Source organism: Austrofundulus limnaeus, unplaced genomic scaffold (genome assembly GCF_001266775.1).
Source record: "Austrofundulus limnaeus strain Quisiro unplaced genomic scaffold, Austrofundulus_limnaeus-1.0 Scaffold0, whole genome shotgun sequence".
In the NCBI taxonomy this organism is placed as follows: domain Eukaryota; kingdom Metazoa; phylum Chordata; class Actinopteri; order Cyprinodontiformes; family Rivulidae; genus Austrofundulus; species Austrofundulus limnaeus.
The window spans coordinates 3,452,351-3,468,622 of NW_013952402.1; the positions used below are offsets into that span (position 1 = coordinate 3,452,351).

At 37.2% G+C, this 16,272-nt stretch overlaps 1 protein-coding gene across 1 annotated transcript in view; it reads right to left on the reverse strand.

The window, feature by feature from the left end:
* The window catches only part of LOC106523396 (leucine-rich repeat-containing protein 1), a 25,614-nt gene extending 9,591 nt beyond the window's left edge, over window positions 1–16,023 (reverse strand). The window contains exons 1-6 of the mRNA XM_014016826.1: window positions 15,327–16,023; window positions 6,015–6,132; window positions 5,014–5,092; window positions 3,579–3,668; window positions 814–870; window positions 626–689 (exon numbers count right to left, since the gene is read on the reverse strand). Coding sequence (XP_013872280.1) covers window positions 626–689; window positions 814–870; window positions 3,579–3,668; window positions 5,014–5,092; window positions 6,015–6,132; window positions 15,327–15,485 — 567 coding nt within the window. The 5' untranslated portion in view covers window positions 15,486–16,023. The remainder of the gene's footprint in view (window positions 1–625; window positions 690–813; window positions 871–3,578; window positions 3,669–5,013; window positions 5,093–6,014; window positions 6,133–15,326) is intronic.
* Between the last annotated feature and the right edge of the window lie 249 nt (window positions 16,024–16,272).

Genomic DNA, 16,272 nt, shown 5'->3' on the forward strand with positions numbered 1-16,272 from the left:
CCCCCCGGGTCCCCATCCCCAGACGGCCAGCGGGGAACGGGGGAGTAAAAAAATGAAATAAAATAAAAGAAGACCCCGACACACACACACACACCGCCACCCTCAGATGTACTGTTGATGTGTGATGTACTATAATGCAATTAAAATGGGGAAGAAGACAGGGTAGAGGCCAGCACTATGCCAGTTTCCCCTCCATCCCAGCTCCAACCCCACCCTAAGTGTCTAAGGAAAATAGTGTGAGTGGGCACAGTCATCCGTGGCGAGACTGTCCCATCCCGCATATATTATATATTATATAATATATTAATCATTAAACTAAAATTTCATATCTATCAGCAAAATTACATAATTAAAAAGAAAAATATCATTTCTTGGCAGACTAGCATCATTTGTCTGTAAATTATTCACCATCTGAGTTTAACTATTTACATATAACTGAGCTTAAAACTCAAAACAATCAATTCCAGTTGCATAAAGAGATGTAAAATCTGCTCTGAGAGGATGATAATCTGTTCAGACATGACAAAAATAAAGGATATGGGAAATGTTTCATTCTAATCATTTGGTAGACCACGGAGCATTCTAATGAGAAACAAATAAATAGAGGAAGGAAAATAAAACTTACCAGATTGTATAGTTCATTATTACCAAGGTCAAGTTCTTCGAGTCTGTGAAGCTGAGATAGCGACCTGTGGATGGCATAAAGCACAGTTGGTCAAAGTATCTTTAATAAAATAATAAATAAAAAAACACAAATTATATTTTTAACTTTAAGATGTAACTGTGCACAAACAGAAATATTGTGATACGTACTCTGGTAGGAATGTCAACAGATTTTCTCTGAGTTCTAGTGACACCAAATTGGAAAGGCTGCAGTGAAACAAAAAAAAAAGAAAAGAAAAAAAGAAAACATGATGATTATATGTTGTGAAATCAAGAAGTTTCCATAGCTGGCTAAAAATGGCCATATAGCCTTGCTATCAGATAAGAGTGAACAGGAAGTCTTTTGGAGGTGTGTCCATCTTATCAAAGCTACATAATTGCTGTAGCATAAACAAACACAGCATATTTGCAATAAAGAACAACATGTCTAAATGGCTTTGACAGACCTAAACACAACATTATTTTCTGGCAGTAATGACTTTCTCTGTCTTAATGATAAGGGGTGTAAAAACATATCGATACACCGAATTATTGCAATATTTAATTTCTTATTACTGTATAGATTATTTTTTTAATTAAGGTTTAAAATGTGAATGTTTATGCAAGCGGTTCATTCTTGTGGTGTAATTTAGCCTCCGGCCATTAGTTGGCAGCAGTCAGCCAACCATTTGGCGAGTATAACGTTAGCTCAAATGTTAGCATTGTGAGTAAACATTAGCACTAAGCATCGATGGCTGAATCTGAGTAGATTAGATCGGCACCCCCTGCCTTCAAAGCTGAGGTAGGATTGCCAACTGACCCTTATTAGCCAGGATGTCCCGTATTTTAAGCCAAATTGAAGTGTGGGACACTCTTTCTTCCGACTGTAGCCTATAATCAGAGCTGCCACAATATGGGAGGCAGGTAGGCATTTGTTTAGCGGCGTGAGCTGAACAGGGTTCCTGAGGGACAGTACTGATGAAGTGACCAAATGCAACGATCATATGAAACAATGAGGGCACTGAAATGACTGACGTCCTCGCGCTACCCCCTTAAGGTGCCCCCTGACAACAACACAGACTGTAACAGCCTCCTTTCATCTGTTTACTGAACTTCACCACAAGATATAGGCTATTATTAGTGTGGTGGGTGACCATATTTTTTTATAAAAAAAATATATGTATAAATAAATCTGAAAGCTTCCACAAATATATTAACTAACTGTAATGGCACAATTGGCCTAAACATTGAAAACACGGATAAAATAAAAATATGAAACATATTAAAGACATTTAATTTGTTTTTTTATTAGAATTGTTGGAGAAAATGGCAATAGATTGCAATAAATAGTCTTGTCTATACTATTGCAATTTGTCACAATAATATAAAACTGTGACCCTGTGTCGATACACATCATATTACTACATTCTTGCCAATACACAGTCCTATTAAAAGGTGTACATGCATCCAACAAATACAGAATTTTATTACAACATATAACCTTTCAAGTGAAGTCCATCCTACTTGGCACAAGAACAATCAATCAATCAATCAGCAAAACTATTACACTGGAGGAAAATCAGAGTACATTTAGTGCAGCACCAACTTTGTTTTCCTTCCACAATGCGCAAAAGGACTTAACAGAATTTTTTTGCGTATGTCCCCACTGGTTTTGAATCTAAACCCTAAAAAAAAAATTTCTCATAAATGGCAGACGAGATGAAATACAACCTCTAGTTAATCTAGTGAGTGTTTATTTCTTTCACAAAAGAATAGCAGATCACTAAGCTGCCAAAAACACTTCAAGTGTGGGGTGGGGGGGGGACCTCCAGAGACAAATTACTGAAGGCATTTAACCCCTCGTACATTTATCTTATCTTCTTTGGGAAACCTGCAGCTTTTGGCTCCAACTGTGTTCTGCTTTTCATTACATCCTCCCATTGATGGAGAGCAGGCCTTTAGTCATCACATTAGAAAAGATAAATACAAGATGTGAGGGGAGGACAGGCCGTACCATGAGGCAACAAAAAGGGAGCAGGAATAGCAGAACACTTGTCCACAATTCAAAAAATTTTCACTTGTGCTTTATTTCCTTTACCGTTCAGAAAGTGACAACCCTAGTCTGAGCTCATGTTGGTCCTTGTAAAGAATAAAATTTTATTGCAAAGTATGGATTGTTTTAAAGTAAAAAAATAAAATAAAATCGGTCTTTCCAGTGATGTCCAACYTTGAGTCCTAAGCCTTTTATAAAACATGCCCTGTGGTACCTAAAAGCACATAGTTGTGTTATYAAATTAAATTAAAGCTGATCTCAACAATAAGAAAGGGCTCACACAGGGCTCATGTCTGAGAAAAGTAATTATTTCCTGTTTAACTTTACAAAGGTTTGGGTTACAGTGAAGACCTCAAAGTATCACAGATTTTATAATTGCTTGTTGAACACCCAGTGTTGTAACAAACAAGTAAATTAAACCGTCCACAAAGTCTTACTCAACTGATACTGCCATAATCAAATCAAATATATGAATGTGTTGGTTAACATGTAACTAACATCGGAAAAAATATTTATTAAAATGTATTTATTGTAATATATTTATGCTTATAATGTATTTTATATACTCTTATAGTGTTGAAGTCGATGTGCTGTCGTCAAACTTTCTGTTGTTAATACAAGAAAAACTGATTTTAGGGTCATTAATTGTTTAGAATGTTTTTGGTCACTAATAAACACTTGGGATAACCAATAAAAAAATTTATTAAAACTTTTTATTTCTATTATTGAACAGTTTTCATGAGTTTCAACCACATATTTTCTTCCCCAGTTTGCCCATTTATAAGACCCAGGATAGCTTTTCTGCATTTGAAGCCTCAGAAAAAAAAACATTTAAATGAGAAACTTGATATTTATGATATTTCATGATAAAACATCGACTTACTTTCCAAAGTTTTCTGGAAGAACCTGCAAAGAAATATCGTTGATGGTCAGGCATGTTAGATTCCGAAGCTCTGGAAAGCTTTGRGGTAACCTGAGAGAGAGAGAAATCAATGTGAGAATTTAAAAGAATTATTTACCATGCAGGTGATCATTATACTAAGATTTAAGAACTGGGGGAAATAAATTTAAGATGCACATATTATATATACTCTTCCTAAGTTGCTAAAGAAATCTCAGAACTGTGACTGGGAACAATGGCTTCTAATTTTCTGCTGGTTAGGAGTCTCAAGAGACTTCACAGCATAAATATGAAGTATCATATTAACAAGCTAAAGATTGTATATATAAACACTATTTGACTGAAATCTAATTTAATAAACTATGCAAATCTGTATTATTCTTGTGTTCATATGAAGTTGAGCAGACAATTTTTTTAACCAAATCAGTTTTCCCAGCCATACAGTATCTTAAAAGTTTTCACCCTTTTAGAATTGACTAAAAGTGACATCAAGCCTCTTTGAACCCAGAGCTGAATCTGTATCTATTTAACTGCTATTTAATGCAGAAGAGAAACTGCAGAGAAAGGTGGTGCGTTTGTGTGTAAAAACACATCTAACAAAAATAACTGTAATCACTGCTGCCACTGACAACTCCAAACACTGTCAAGCCATGTGGTGATGCTCATGCTGAGGTGTAAATTGGACTTGATCTCACCCAAAGAAAAGCATAAAATACACAACCTGGAGCGTGTCGAGTGTTTAAACATTTAAATTGCAACATCAGCAGATTAAAAAACAAAATCACAATGTTGGACATTTACATTCCTATTTACAAAACAGGGGTAGACATAACCATTGTTTAGATTGTCCGAGACAACCTATTTTCCTTTCAGACAACCAGATCCTGTCTTCTGGTTGTCTAGTGGACAACCAAGCAAAAAAGAACTTGCTTAAAGTTCTCTGTCACGGGTGTTCGTCATTGTAAAAATGAAAGGGGGAAAAAACTTGGTAAAACCGAACAGAACACTAAACTGTAACTTTTAATAAGGTCATGTACACAGTATACTCCTTCTTAAGTGAAAATATTTGACCTATGAGCAGAAAGAAGCTTATGAATGTTGAACTCTATTTCAAAGAAGAGAATGAGGAAGTTTTATTCATGCAGATCCTGTCAACTGACTGAGAACAATTATATAAAATTAACTTCATCTACAGAACAATAATACTTGTTAAATTACATTTTTCTTCAGATTCTTTTGGACAACCAAAATGTTTTGCGGACAACCAGGTTTTGTGAAAAACCTGGTTTGTCAAAATTTTCCTTATGTCTACCCCTGCAAAAAATAAGTAATGTCTAATATCTTTACAAGACATATTAAAAAGGCTTTTCTATGAACATGCTGTAGGTCTTTTTGTTTTATGTGTCATATTAATCACCTCGTTATTGGATTACCACTGAAATCCACCACTTGGAGGGATTTACAGCCTGAAATGGTTTCTGGAATTTCCATAATATCTGAAAAAAAAAAGAGAAGGCAAATATTAATGTTATAAAACAGATATAACAATACTCCCACTTCAGCTCATCTTCACAACAATGCTTCAGGGGAGGGGGGCTCTGTGGGCTGGTAGCTCTGCTGCAGACTGAGCTCCAGGGAGGAGCTTTGTACAAATAGGCGGTGCTGTATACCAACTCCACATGGCTACTACAGGAGATTCAAGGATTCCTCAAACATGCATGAAAGAGTCAAAGCAACACTCTGGGTATGTTTTTGATGAGGAAATGACTAAACATGATATAAAGCTCCAAAGAGTTAATTTTGCATAATACCACCCCTTTAAGTTTAGTGTCAACAAACAAACCAAATGTTTAGGTCAAATTAAAATATTGCTTAAAGCAAAAACAATATAGGGACACCTGTCCTTTTCTCTTGTTCACAGCTCTGATGCCAAAACTTAAAATGACTAATCTGAGGAGGCTGTAAAACTGACCTGGCTGCTGTCAATAATCTGCATTTTATAACTGCACAATAATTAACTTTAATAAACTTGTTTACAAAAAGGACAACATCCAACTGTTCAAAGTGTCCTTCACTAATCAGGTTAAGACTTTGGTTAAACAGATACAATTGCATCAGTTTGACTGAATAATCAGCCTAAAAAAATCTACAAACTTTAATTTAGCTTTCTGTCTAAATTTAGTTTTACAGCTCTGAACAGCCATAAGAACTGAGGCTAATGCAAACCAGTCTTTGTTTTTATGCTCGGTTGCATCAGTTTCATAAACGAGGAGCAAACCTGTCAAAGTGATTCATTTACTGAACTCAGCCCTGTTGCTTAATCCAATATATTCAGGGAATGAAGCGAACACAAACACAGCTTAACATGATACAGAACTTYATCTTATGTCTGTGCTAAACCGATCTTTCCTCTCTTACCATTYCGAGACACATCCAGCTCTACCAGCTGCATGAAGTTGGCAATTTCCGGTGGAAGTCTTTGGATCTCATTGTCGCTTAGGCCAAGCTTTCTGAGTTTCACCAGTTGAAAAAATGGCTGAAAGTTAAAAAATAAAAACATAAATCAGTACAAAGCATTTTAACAATGAACACTTAAGACATTTTAGACTTATTCCAGAGACAAAGAGTTCATTTACCATCAACATATCATCATTAACCGTGATATTTTTGAAGCTTTCCTGTGCATGTTTCAGTTTTAGACATCAATAAAAACATCAAAAATCTAAAATCTACCTCACTAAAAAAACAATAATAATAAAACACAAACACCGAACCAAGAAGACAAAAGTATTTGTTTTTATTTTAAACCAACCTCAACACAGAACATTTGTACTGTGCCAAATAGTCAAATGCTTTTCTTAAACCAGTCCTGAAGGCAGAGACTAAGATGCTGAGGCTGCAAAAATACGAAAATCAGCTGCAGTGAGACAAAGACAGAGAACTGAACTCAATTATACAAAAAACAAATAAAAACTCTTACGTTCCACTTCTCTAAAAAATTGTATTCTGCAAACTTCTCAACCTGCAGATTTCTCAAACAATATAATCAAATCATCAGTTTTCTACTACAAGGGGCAGAATTAGTATTTTATTATCTTATTGTTCAAYCTGGTACCAATTTTCAAGTATCTTTTTATTCCAAAGGGGCAGTTATGTGGCTACAACATTCATGACCCTTTCATTCCAGAATTTAACCTTTTTAACTGAATTTATCAAAGCTAAACTGATAAACATAACCTATATTTACATTAAAACAACCTTTGATAAATATAAAATTCTGTTGCCCTCTGAATTCTGCTGTGTTGTTCTGATAAACAAAACTAAACAAAAAAAGGTTAGTAGTCAAAATGGCAAAAGCAATTATCGCATGTTGGCGTATTAACAAGAATGGACAGAGAGTTTTCTGTACATGATACGTCAGGTGTTCCCCCAGCTTCCCTTAATGTTCTGGCAGGAAATGGAATGGAGAGCTGATTAATTTCCCCGTAGGGCGGCACATTCTCTCAGCTCTGCTGGTTGGAAGGTGTTTTAACAAGCCAAAATCGAAAAGGTTTATTTCTGAATGCTTAAACATTTCTTATTTATTCTTTAAATTACTGTGAATCTGAAGATGTTGAGGATGCGGGGCTTCGAACTCCGTTAGGTGAGCAGTTTAACGCTGCAAAAGGGAAAGGTTTAAGCGGCTACAAAAATAGTTGTATTTCAGGGAGGAAACTAATCACTTGTTGCGTTTTTGGTCTCCTTTTGTTTGGCCGCATACAATACAACCCAAGCAGCTTTTTAAAATATAAACTTTAAAACTCTAAAATTAAACCCACCTTTTGTGTCCATTATTATATTTATTTCTGAACAATTTCATTCTTTTATTATATTTTTCACTGCTGCCATCAATGCAAGCTTAGTTTGAGCATGAAAATAAAAGCATAGGTGTGCAATGTTACTACAGTAAATGAGGTGTGAATGCCATCTGTGGAGTGTATTTCTCGTTATGCATGAGCCACTTTCACAAACAGATATATCGTGCGCAATAAATAAAGCCTGGGTCCAAAAGTCAAACTCCACCCTGTTGCAAACTGCATGCCATTCCAACATCTTAAGACACTTAAGCAGCCTCTAAGCTATCGTTTCATTGAAACCTGCACGCCATGTTTGTCAGGGATTTTGAATCTTAGCCACTTTAATTACACTTTCACATCTCATTCAAAAACATTACGGATGCAGTGACTGTCTGTTAAAGCAGTTTATCTACTGCAGGTAAAAAAAATAAAAATTTAAAGTTAATTCCGATGTTTTTTGTTGTTTGCGAAACTCAAAAGCATTCCCATAAAACTGGTTTTGGGTTCGGAACAGATCAGATCTGCTTCAGGACATGGCAGCCACAGTCAGACTCAAAACCTTGCAACTCAAGAAAAACCAAAAGACAAAAAAAGGGRTGAGTACCAAAAAGAAATGCCTCCTCTGGTCTCATCAGCTGTTGGCTTAAAAACAACGTTGCGCTTTGTGATTCCGGAGTGCTGACAGCAAACCTGTTCTTCCTGTTCGTGTCACCCACACCTCACACAACCAAACGTGTGAGACGCACAAAAAACAAAAACGGCCCCGTCACACTATCCATTTTCTCAAATCCAGAGCCGGTGTATGCATCGTCCAGTTCACCTTCAGCTTTGTTTGCCTCTGATAAAAGGAAAAGTCAGGAGTATATCTTTGCAAAAGAAAAGACTTGAAAATAATATTTTTGGTTAAACATATGCATAATTTATTGTTTTGAGGGAAAACTCACACAATCGGCAGACAACTTTAATGAGAAGCAGGTTTAAGAAGGGAACAGTAATGCTTCTCTATTCATACAGCTGAATACACGTTTTACWGTAAGGTTACAAGTACAGTACGTGCACTAAAGTGTGCAGTATTATATATCACAGCCTGTGCTCGAGTTAAAACTGTCCCAAGCACGTGTCAGACAACTTGTACCACCTTTAGGACACTTCATCCTGTAGATACTCAGTGAGTTTGGCCACCATACGTCCTGTTCTGACTCACAGTACCATGTTTTTTTTATCACTTCACCCAGGTCATAATCTCTGCTGCTTCCTGCTAAAACAGGATATTGCTCCTCCTATCTTCACCATCACAGGGTGTGTAATCTACAAAGAAATTGCCTGTTACTTTCATTCTTTATTTATTTCTTTTGTTTGAGATATAAAATAATGTCAGTGATTTTTATTCAGCTTTAAATTGTAAAAGCAACAGACAAAACTCTCTTCTGCACTAGTAAAATTTTTTTGAAAATCTTTACCCAAATGTGTGAATTTATTTTCTTCAATTAACAATCCACACTCTTATTTTTCATTTACTTAAATTACCGTATTTATTCATGTATAACACGATCTCATGTATAATAYGACCCCCCTTTTTTTAAAGCTTAAAAAGCATATAAAATTTAATCCTCAAACTACCTCCATTTTCATACAGACTTCAAGATTTTTCAGCCTTTGTAGTCTTTATACGTATCAGGAAAATGATCAATCGACTGTTCAATTTATTTTAACAACATATGTACTACAAGTTATTTTGACAACAAATACTGTATATATCAGCTGTAGTAGCATCATATGAATTCTGGCATTTTACATATAGTCCACCAGGATGCACCAACACAAAAGTCAGAGATTTCAATTTTGGGCCATCTTCTGGGGGAAAAGCAGATTACTTCCTACTCGCGAGTGCCCCCTCTGGTGGGGAAACATTTTTTCAGGGATACAAACTTTTTCAGAACACCGGTAGATGGCAGCCATTACAGACGAACATGTATTTGTTGTTGTTTGAGGAGCGGCCCGGTCACACACTAATGTCCTTAGTTCGTTATAATTACYATGGTGCAGGAATACTTTTTTCCCCCTTTTTTCACATCATGTCGCCTGCCTGGATCTGTTACGATCTCGCTCTGAAGCACGGAGGAGTGTCAGGAGTAAGCTTGTTTCAACTGATTTTTACGACGCGGTCTCATTTCCGGACTCAATTTTGTGAATGAAGCCGATATTTCAGTTAAAATGCATAAGTAAAAATATTTATCCGAGTATAGTACTACGTACTACCCCCCAACTTTATGGATGATTTTATGGATTTAATTTTACATATTATACTTGAATGAATACGGTATATATTTGGAAAAAGAAAGCAATCAAAAACTTTGACTAAAAATGGGGGCATTTGAGTAAATACCTAGGTTATTTTTCTTTCGGCTGAAGAATTTTGGATACAAAGTGAAACATCTTCAAAAAACATGAGAAGTTGTCATGTCTTATACTTAACCTGTCAGAGACTGCCAAAATCCATCAATCTTAAAATCTCTGTTAACTGAGCAAATGTTAAGATATTTGTTGCAATTTTAAAATCATTTAAAGCAGTTAGCAAAACCTCTTATTCTTGGGGTTTCACATGGAAACAGCTGAAACTGCATTCATTTCTAAACTGGTTAAACTGACGAGAGCATTTCGACAAACAGCTAGTCTTACATGTTTGTCCATTTACTGTGGTTAACTTCCTAATTTGAGTGCTGTTGACAAATGCGACTGAGAAACCAAAGCAAACAAAGAAAGAAAACGTATACAATGAAAACACTACAGTATTTGGCAACTGGCTCCACCACTTGAAAAAATACATAAAGCAAACAGAAAAAACCCAGTTATTAAAACATGCTCATACAAACTTTGGCTTCCTGTCTCCTCAACTTGTTCAGAACATATTTTTTTGTAAAACTATTGAAACCATCTGCTCAGGTTCAACTTGCCTCATCTTGTCGCAGCGAAGCACACCTATTTTTGTTTCATCTTGCCATCAAAACAGCCTTGTACAGGTTTTTATCTGCCTGCTGGTGGGAACGGTTGACTGTAAGTATGTTACTACGTAAGGCTCGGTGAGATATACATAAAAAGCTGCATAGCTGAGGTTTCTCAACTTAGACATTTCTTGGGCTCGTTCAGCAAACATCGATCACATCAGCTACATTCCAAACGGACAATAAACGTTTAACTTGTCAACATGAATATAAAACTACCCCATCCACGAAGGTGCTTTGAATATTTCCAGAGTAACGAAATGACTAAATTCTCATGAATGTGATGTCATGATTAGTGTTCACCTGGTAATAATAACCTCATATGAGCAGACAGTGGAAAAATAATTCGTCAGTGTCTAGTCTGACAAGTGTAACGTCTTTTTTCTCTGTGTTGGCTTTATCTGTCTGTACTTTACAATTCAGGTCATCGATTCATTATGACTTCATTAGGAAACACAAACAACTGCTTCAGCGAGACAACAACAGAACGAATAATAACGTCTTTGTTTTCCGTCAGAATACCTGTTCCTGTGCTTTTCTTCAGCAGACAAAGATAGCGATGCAGCACATCCGTRTGTGTGTGAAGCTGTATAAGCACTATTTTACTTGCCATTTCCCATCTCTTTCTTTGATGGCCTTCAGAAAACTGAGTCATTAGCTAAAATCACTTGACCGAACTTCACAAATGTATTTACAAGAAGAGTTGTAGCAAAAACACAAAAACAGTCCAACTGAGATTTCAACTTGACACATCGGTTTTGAGGTCAGGAGAGTTTCTCAAGTKAATTAAGTCTTATTGCATACTTTGTCTACTTTTCTGGAACAGCTGTGAACCCAATAAATTACTTAACTGTACTCTRTGTTTTAGAAGGTTATGGTGATAATCCCAGAAATGATTCTATTATTATTTTTGAAAAGCTGAACTAAAWAGGTTTTCTGCATAAAGGCTTATAAGGCTTATAAAACAACTCTCTCTCAAAAATGGCATACCAGTATGAAAGAATGCTGCATTAACGAATGTTAACCTTTTAAACGTTTGCGTGATGTGGTTGTTTTCTCAACCAAACAACGTCTGTGTTACTACAGAAATGTCTGTGCGGACTCATCTAGGCAGTCTAAAATTCACTTTTTATTTTCTGTGTTTATATCATGATTGATCATTATACTTATGTTCACATAGTAACATCAATGCCACATGTTATTTTTATAGGACTGAAAAATGATTTAAGAAAGTGACACATTTAGCCTAGCCTGGATGAAAATTTCTGCCCCASTCTGTACCATGACTGATGCCACAGATGATAAAAGTATTATCTGACAGAACATTACTTCAAAAATAACCAGATTATGCCTTTAAGTGTTTGAAAAATGTAATTACCAGTATGTCAATATGAAATGAAATAAATCACAACACAAACAGGAGCACTAAACGCGAAGAAGGCCAAGTTTGTATATCCTGACTTCTCAAAGCCTAGTCGCCTGCAGTCCTCTGTGGTTTCTGTTAAACCAAAATAGAATCACTGCGACAGAGAACTTGTAGCTACATGTAATTTGGAAAAGTCTCTGTAAACAGTAACCAACATCCTGGTATCATAGTAGTAAAAATAAAAGGCCCTCCTTTTTTTGCTTTGTAGTATTTCTTTGTTGAGTTCAAAGATAATATGACCTGCATCTGAATCGGAATCTATTCTTATGATCATGTCAGGCCTAAAAGATTCTTAGTTTCTTTATAGAGTCCATGTTGAAAAAATGATGGTGAATTGATTCACTGGTGAAAAATGTGCTAACTGCATAAAGTACAAAATGTCTAAGCAACTAATCAACTAACCACAGCAACCATTATGATTTAGTTCGTCTTGTCACAACAAAGAAATGTTAGCTGAACATAATGTGTTGTAGAAACTATCGTAGTTGACAACTGATTTGAGTTATTCTACTCATTTAATTTTTAAACTTTTTTTGATCTTAGAAACTTGGTTTTTGTCATCCTTCACTTTTGAAGTTTAGGCTCTCAGCGTTTTTCGTCTTAAACAAAAAAAAAATGCGTACTCTGACAGTGTTCTCTTTGGTTTTACATTTAAATCCACAGCGTTAAAGTCAACAGATGCATGGGTGTTAAATTTAGACAGTAGGTGTTACACAGTTACAGAAAAAGGAACTAGAGATGCCATGTTCTGTTGGTTTAATAAAGCTGTTTATACACAGGTCAAAGGAAATACTTGCAGCAATAATTTAAACCTGGTCAAGATAAACTATTTTAGTCAYATGATTATTAACCAAAAGTGACACAACCTGGATTTTTCACATTTCTTTAGCTTGACTTAGAAGTATGTGGAAAAAAACTCTTCAGACAAGCCTGACTGGAAACAATAGCAGAAGTTAGAGCTTTTGTAACCAGTCAAAACCCAACTAAGATTGTGGGGTTTTTTTTTCAATAGAAAGTTACACATCACCTATATAAATATAGGCCTAAAACTGATTTTTGAAATATAGTAATAATGTAAAATAGGAAGAGTGTTCAAAAACATCTTAAATAACTTAAAATATAATTCAAAATAATGGATTTTCATGAGGTTAGACAAGACAATTCCTAAATATCTACATTTATACTAGTGGTGCAATCACCAGATTTATCACAAGATATTACATCGATTTGTTTGGATGACAAATACGGTACAATTTTTCTCAATATCACAAAGTCTGTCTAGATATGAGGCTGATTCTGTTTACAAGTTTGCGATCAATATGATGCGATATCATATGTCCATCTACCATAAATGATTTTGTTAGATGGACATATTTTATTAATCCACATTGGGCTCATGATGACGATATGGATCGATTTTTTTTTTCATTTTGCCCCAGTGTAACTGAATCGGTTAATCAATGTATCGATGTGAATCGATGTATTGTTACACCCCTAATCCTATGTTCTGTTTTATGTGGTTTTACAATAAATTTCAACGTGGTTACAGAGCTCTAGAGTTTTTATTATTTTTATCACCAGGACACAATACAAACTGTATATTTTCTGTCTTTCTATCATAAAGTTTTAACAACAAAACGTATGAGTCACCAAGTGTAAAATTAAATGTTTAAAAATGTCACTAACACATTTGTCGCAGGAAGACGACATCATCCCGGTTAGCTAATGCTAATCGCTGCTAACACTTCTAACAAAGTATGGTATTTAAAATCTAGATTCAAAATGCATTTACTGAAAACAAAATGGAWGGAGCCTGAGGTCTGGAAGTATAAAGTGCAGCTCAGACACCGCAAAACTGCAGTTTTGCTGTTTTGTAAAGAAGCTTTAGCTGCATTCAAACATTAGCCGTTGCTATTGTCTCAGGATGATGACRTCCTAACAAGAAGAGCGCACCAACAAAGGCTGCATTCCATTCCRAAATATTTTCAACATTTAACTTTTGCACATTTAGATTTAGGATATAGCCAACATATTTTTAAACATGTAAATTTAACATTTAGTGTTTATATATATTTTTTTCTTCCATTGGCCAGCTAATTAACGATGTGCTCAGTGAATGTCTCAGGCAATGGGGAACAGAAGACGAGGTGCTAGAGGTACCATCATGGGAGGACAAGCCCCTACATGGGATGTACCACCGACAAATAACTGAAGTGGCTGATATCAGGAAATCCTACCAATGGCTGGAAAAAGCTGGACTCAAGGACAGCACAGAGGCACTTATCCTAGCTGCACAGGAACAGGCCCTAAACACCAGAGCAATAGAGGCTCAGATCTACCACACCAGACAAGACCCAAGGTGTAGGTTGTGCAAGGAGGCCCCTGAGACAGTCCAGCACATAACAGCAGGGTGCAAGATGCTGGCAGGGAAAGCGTACATGGAACGACATAACCAAGTGGCGGGCATAGTGTACAGGAACATCTGTGCAGAATATGGACTGGAAGCCCCGAGATCGAAGTGGGGAACACCCCCAAAGGTGGTGGAGAATGGCCGAGCTAAGATCCTGTGGGACTTCCAGATCCAGACAGACAAGATGGTAATGGCGAACCAACCGGACATTGTGGTGGTGGATAAAGAACAGAGGAAAGCCGTTGTGGTGGATGTCGCAATACCAAGTGACCACAACATCAGGAAAAAAGGAGCATGAGAAACTGGAGAAATACCAGGGCCTCAGAGAGGAACTGGAAAAGACCTGGAAGGTGAAGACCACAGTGATGCCTGTGGTCATCGGGGCAGTCACCCCCAAACTGGAGCAGTGGCTAAAACAGATCCCAGGAACAACATCAGACATCTCAGTCCAGAAATGTGCAGTTCTAGGCACAGCTAAGATACTGCGCAGGACCCTCAAGCTCCCAGGCCTCTGGTAGAGGACCCGAGCTCAGAGGATGAAAGAGACCACCCGCGGAGGGTGAGAAGGGAATTATATACATATAATGTAAAAACAGTGAGCAATAACAATAAAATGTTAGTGGAAATTTTAAACCCTCAGAAAGTGAGCTAAATAATGAAGATGTATTAGTGACATTTTTTTTCCATTTTATTAGACACTTGGCAAAACTAACCTTGCTTCTGTTGCATCAGGTTTGACTCATTACATGTTCAGGTATGTTTGAATGTTTCAGACATCTAAAAAGGCTATTTCTTTTAGCTGGTTCGTCTTTTTAGTTAACCTGTGGTGAAAGGTGCATTCTTGGGTAAAATTTCCACCCACACACCATCAGTCTGCCCTGTGCTGATCTTGCGTAATTATTGTCCCCTGCAGGTCCCCCCGGAGCCTCTGACAGGATGTCTGATCCTGTCCAGCTTTATCAGAACCACTTCACCGGATGGAGACGTTTATTTAGTAAACCCGGCTCCGTTCTGAACCCAGAACCTGCGCAGAAAGCCTGTTTTCTGTCTCCTTACCTTGGGCAGGTCTCGGAGTTGGTTGGCATCCAGCAGCAGCTCCTCCAAACTCCGCGAGTAGCGATAAATCTCGTCGGGAACATARAGCAGGGAGCAGTGGCGTTTATCGACCGTCTCGACGTGACGGTTGCACCGCCACAGGGGTATGCAGTGAAACATCACGGCTGGAGAGGAGAGGAAGCGGGGGGGTGGAGAATAAATCTGCGATAAACAAAACGGGAAGGGGGGGGTAGGGGGATGCAACAGATCGCCGCACAGGACGGTCCTGGACTCAGTTCACCGCCAAAACACAAGCGAAACAAAACTCAGAAGAAAAAAAAAATGCATGGAAACTCCGCCCGTGGAGCCGCCACCGAGCTGAATGTTCGTCARGAGAACAAACTCTCCGCCGTCGCTTGTCCCACTTTTGGAGTTGGCACCTGTGGGTTTCCTCCTCGGCTCTCGTCGCTTTCAGAACACCTATTTAGGTCGTAAATAACACGGGTTACATCTCAGTCTTTCGCAGGGTGGCATTCTGCGACGTTTTTTTTTCTTTTCTTCCCCCCCTCTCTTTATATTTATATTTTCCCTTTCCCTCGTCTCGTCCCGGAGTTAATTTCCTCTCCCGTCCAGTTTGTGACCCGGAACATTCACTCCCTCATTCCTTTCCTACGTCACGGCACCACGCTGCTCCTCCCTCCGGTCCCTCCTCTGGATGGGCCCGTCCCGAACAGGAGCGTCACAAACACAGACACAACCACAACTTATCTTTTCATATGCTCCATTTACAGCTCTCTGTCAAATGCCAGGCAATTTAAAATCATATGCCTAATTTTTATATGCAATTTTAACAAACTCCAACATAAGCTAAACTGAAGTGCTTATTTAGTGATTATTTAACAAAGTAGTTCTTGTCATGTTCACTGAACAGTTTTCTGATTTAGTCTTCAGTAAGACAATTTTAAAT